This window comes from Phoenix dactylifera, chromosome 14 (assembly GCF_051530095.1).
Source record: "Phoenix dactylifera cultivar Ajwa chromosome 14, Ajwa_hap1_PhDact_Kaust_v1.1, whole genome shotgun sequence".
NCBI lineage: Eukaryota > Viridiplantae > Streptophyta > Magnoliopsida > Arecales > Arecaceae > Phoenix > Phoenix dactylifera.
The window spans coordinates 14936726-14941692 of record NC_143203.1 but is presented as its reverse complement, the minus strand read 5'-3'; the positions used below and the strand labels follow the sequence as shown (position 1 = coordinate 14941692).

The following is a 4967-nucleotide window of genomic DNA, read 5'->3' as shown; positions in this document are numbered from 1 at the left end:
GTAGGTGCTGGGGTGCACCGAACCACTATATGTTTGTTGTGTTTGTAATGCCTCTTGTCATTGTCTAACTTACTCACTTACTTACTTAGATAAATTGCTTGCTTAACTCTTATCCGCGCATCCTTTAGTTGCAAGCATATTCAATCAAGTCACATTCTATACATCAAACTGTTGCTAAGTTTAAATTTCACTGTGCATCTATACAACTTAGCATAATTAATTGAAAAGTTTTAGAAGTAGTCTAAAAGTTTTAAAAGACCCAATTCACCCCCCCTCTTGGGTTGTATCTACTGGGCAACAAAAGGACTACTGGTATCCAATACCCAGGTCGAATTATCACAAATAGAAAAATTGCAAGGTGTTATCATATAAGTACCTTGATTGGCAACTGATTGCCCACTTTTCTTAGGCCGGTTCGGATCGAGGGATGCAATGTAAAGAGGACAGTTCCTCTTCCAATGTCCTTGCTTCTTGCAGAAAAAGCACTCCTCCTTGTAGAAAAAGCACTCCTCCTTGCTTCTTCCTATTCCAAGTAGGAATCTCAGTCCTACTCCAACTAGGATTCCCAGTCCTAATCTAATTAGGACTCTAGGTATCCTATCTGAAGTAGGATTCTTGTTTCAAGTCCAATTAATTAATCCCCTTTGTTCCTGACTGAATTCTTATTGTAACTGACCAGAAAATGGTTGACAAGGAGGTTGACAATCTTGATATGTGATGACCCACCATGATCTGGCCTTCGCATAGGTATCCTTTTTCCAAGTTCGAGAGAAGTTGGTGGCTGTGGTGATCGTGATGATCCGCCATGATCAGGCCTCTGCATGGGAACCCTTTTACTGACATCAGGCAAAGATGGCGGTAAAGATGACGGTATTGCTTGTGACTGGGAAATTGTCAATGAACTAAGATCTGAAGCCAGAGACTCTGGAAAATTGAAGAATTATTAGGAGCTTTTAGAAACATGATCCAATATAGACAAATATTTTGCAAGATATTGCACAAAAATAGGCAATGCTTTCAGTTTGCTAAGTTAAGGACCAACTTTGTCATGTATTTCAAACTAGAATTATGGACGCATGGATGAACTATAATTATGACTATAACATGTAAAAAAAAAAAAATGACAAACTGCAAGAAGATTAGAAGAATAAGTGCATGAGTGGAACCCTCAACTGTTCACGCACCCAAAAAAAAGTTTATAATTTTCTTTTATGATAATGGTTAATATTTACAGTACTAGCATAATATTTGCATTAGATTATATATATATATATATACACACATTGCAACCCAAAAATATTATGTCTTACAGTAAGTGTGAAGGCTTCAAAAGATCATATAGTATTGTAAAAGCGAGATCACTAAATTAAAATCCCAAGAACTATGCTAACTGTTACTCATCGAGCTTGAACTCGGCGACCGGACCGCAGCGTCCTCGAAATGCGCCCCTCTGCAGCCTCGACTGCCCCATCTCGGATGCGGCGCCGCCATCGCCATCGCCGCCACGGCCATAATTCGCGGCGGGCGCCTGCCTATAGTATCCACCGCTGCCACTTCCCGGACCCTGCCGGGGACCGCTAGCCCCAACGCCATAATTTGGCGAGTTCAGCTGCCGGAATCCGGCGACATTGCCTTGATTAGGCCTGCGGCCTCTCCCTCTACCGCCACCGCGGCCGCCGCCACTACCAGCACCACCGCTCGCTCTCCCGGATTGGAAGTCCATCTATGAAAGGCCCGAGGAGTCCGACCACAAACAAAGGGAATGCAAGGTGGAGGACCTCAATTTATGGTGCGATGACTTGGACCGCAAGAATGGTTTCCTTAGAGACTAAGATAACTGGGTTGCTTCGCGGAATGTCCCGAGAAGACTCATGCAAAACATCATTTCTTGCTTAGCTTCTCCCATGAAGAGGAAAGAGATAATATTCAGCATGATGCGCACAGAAGATGGGCCTTGCAGGTATTGTTCTAAACCATCTTACTTGTTGCTTTAGTTTTGTTTCATTTCTTGCTTGCCTGTTGGAATACATCAGACTCTAATTAGCCATACTGAAGATCTAAGTTCAATTAATCAGAACTACTATAGCTTCATATAGCTTCAAATGAAGAGTAGACATTTTCAAGTTTTGTTTCATTTCTTGCTTGCCTGTTGGAATACATCAGCCTCTAATTAGCCATACTGAAGATCTAAGTTCAATTAATCAGAACTACTATAGCTTCATATAGCTTCAAATAAAGAGTAGACATTTTCAAGTTTTGTTTCATTTCTTGCTTGCCTGTTGGAATACATCAGACTCTAATTAGCCATACTGAAGATCTAAGACCAATTAATCAGAACTACTATAGCTTCATATAGCTTCAAATTAAGAGTAGACATTTTCAAGAATGTCTTGAGATATTGTGCATGTGTGCATGCATGCACAAGTGCCTAAAATGTGAAGAATGCATTGAATTGATATTAACCTCACAAATATAAAAAGTGAAAATGTTCTTAATTCTAGAGATATCATTCTATGTTAGTTCTGAAAGAATATCTAAATCTTCTTTGCTCTTATTAATATGCATGGGTTTTCCGTAATTTTGCTTCGGAAAACTATATTCCATGGTCCATGTTGTTCACCTTTGACAGTATACTTAATGGAAGGCATTTTCATCTTTTTAATTGATACAAGACAGAAGCAGATGCCTTTTCACCATAAACTAATCTAAAAGATAGAATCGGAAGAGTAATTTGTTACATAATTTGATAAAGCTATTTCATTCATGAGCTCAATCCTTTCTTCACCAGACATACTTAATCAGATTCTATTTTTTATTTACTTTTAGAATGATTCTTCAGCCAATAATCCATAATTCGCTATTTCTTTGTATCTCAAGTTGCATGAATCCATACTTCTTAGGTTCCTCTTTATTCCCTTCTTGAGACCCATCTACCTAGATCTAACCTTCACTCTTGAGGCAACGTCTTTATCACTCAGTGGACGTGATCAAACATCCTTGACTCCATATTCCTCTCAAGATACTCTTTAAGGGGGAAAAAATCTCAAGTCCTCAAATAACATCTTTCTATTGAGAGGCATAGACCCATGTTGAAGCAGCTAGAACTTTTTACATCTTCCCATGGAGCAATTCTTCTTGTTGCATTTTGCAGTGGAGAAATCGCAAAGCAATTTGGTTTATCTGTTGCCAAGGAAATGACACAAGTGAGCGGCCGTGTCCTTGCTCGCCCTGATCTTAAACTCCGGGATGCCAGTGGCCAGATCTCCAAATTCAGCATCCAGAATAATGACTGCCAATGGAACCTTCTCAAGAACAAACTGCTAGAAGGCCAGAACCTACAAAATTGGGGAATTCTTGACTTCAGCGCACAACCATCACACTACAAGCAGCAAAGGCTCAACACCGGTGACTTCATCCATTACATCGTCAAACGATGCCGCAACCTTGGCATGCAGATGAACGACCAGCCTCTCTTCGTGCTCGACTCCAGAATGGCTGTTCTTTGGGACTATGATAAGCTTCTTGGAGAGCTTAACAAAGCAATTCATGCTGCTGGGGCACAGCAGTTGCAGCTTCTATTCTGCCCAATGTCAGACCGCCACCAGGGATACAAGTTACTCAAGCTGATCTCTGAGACACAGTTGGGGCTCATGACCCAGTGCCTCCTGAGCCACAACGCCAATAAAATGCAGGACCAGTACTTCGCCAACCTCGCTTTAAAGATGAATGGCAAGCTCGGTGGCACCAATGTGGAACTCTCCGATACCCTCCCACTAGTGAAAGACTCTCCCTTCATGTTTATTGGTGCTGATGTGAACCACCCCTCAAGCGGGAACACCACGAGCCCATCGATCGCAGCAGTTGTTGCCAACCTTGATTGCCCTGGGATAAGCCGCTATGCTACAAGGATCCGAGCTCAGCCCCACCGCACCGAGAGGATCATGGAGCTCATGGAGCTCGGCGAGATGTGTCGAGAGCTTGTTGAAGATTATGCTCGAGTCAATGGCATCAAGCCTCAGAAGATTGTATACTTTCGGGATGGTGTGAGCGATGGACAGTTTGATATGGTTCTCAATGAGGAGCTGAGAGATCTCGTGGCGGCGATTAAATCGGATGGCTACTCACCCATGATCACGGTGGTTGTCGCAAAGAAGAGGCACCGCACTCGCTTGTTTCCGAAGAGCGAACGTGAGCCATGCACTAGAAATGGCAATGTTCCTCCGGGCACTGTGGTTGACACAGCAATCATCGACCCAATGGCATTCGACTTCTATCTCATAAGCCATAATGGGATCCTGGGGACGAGCAAGCCGACACACTACTACGGGCTGCAGGATGACCATGGCTTCATGTCGGACGAGCTGCAGAAGCTTATATATAACCTATGCTTCACCTTTGCCCGGTGCACCAAGCCGGTCTCATTGGCACCACCGGTCTACTATGCCGATCTTGCTGCCTATCGCGGGCGTCTGTACTATGAGAGCATGCTGGAAGCATCATCATCTGCTTCATCCTTTCCTGCTCCCACTTCTTCAGGCCAAGGGGGTTTTCCCAAGCTGCATAAGAAAGTTGAGAAGAGGATGTTCTACCTTTGACATCTCTAACAGCTTGGGTTGAAGAGCTTGAGTTCATGTTCATACTTATGCTGAAAGGTTGCTAGTTTGCAATCTAAACAGAGCACAAGTATGGTTAGTGGGAACATCTTAGGAATAGGTGGAATGGGTAAATCTCAATCTCTCTCTCTCTCTCTCTCTCTCTCTCGGTTTGGAGAGAGGCAAGTAGTTATGTCAGGTTGATTAGAACTAGTCATGCGGACAAGGATGAAGTTCTATCAAAGCTATGTCTAGTAGAATGTCAGTGTATTATGGTGATGTATCTAGTAGAATGTCAGTGTATTATGGTGATGTATTTCTCAGACTTTTGGATTGGATTGCAGTAAAACAATTCTCTGGTTTTCTTTTGCTTTA

At 42.7% G+C, this 4967-nt stretch overlaps 1 protein-coding gene across 1 annotated transcript; it reads left to right on the top strand.

Annotated features, from left to right (window-relative positions):
• Positions 1–1797: 1797 nt before the first annotated feature.
• LOC103723360 (protein argonaute 2-like) lies at positions 1798–4967 on the top strand. Its single transcript, XM_089927178.1, has one exon. It carries the CDS (start codon positions 3087–3089, stop codon positions 4593–4595), a length of 1509 nt encoding a protein of 502 aa, XP_089783304.1. The 5' UTR covers positions 1798–3086; the 3' UTR covers positions 4596–4967.

Bases quoted from the DNA above. Each gene is read 5' to 3' on its own strand.
- LOC103723360 (XM_089927178.1), top strand. From the start codon at position 3,087: ATGTTGAAGCAGCTAGAACTTTTTACATCTTCCCATGGAGCAATTCTT.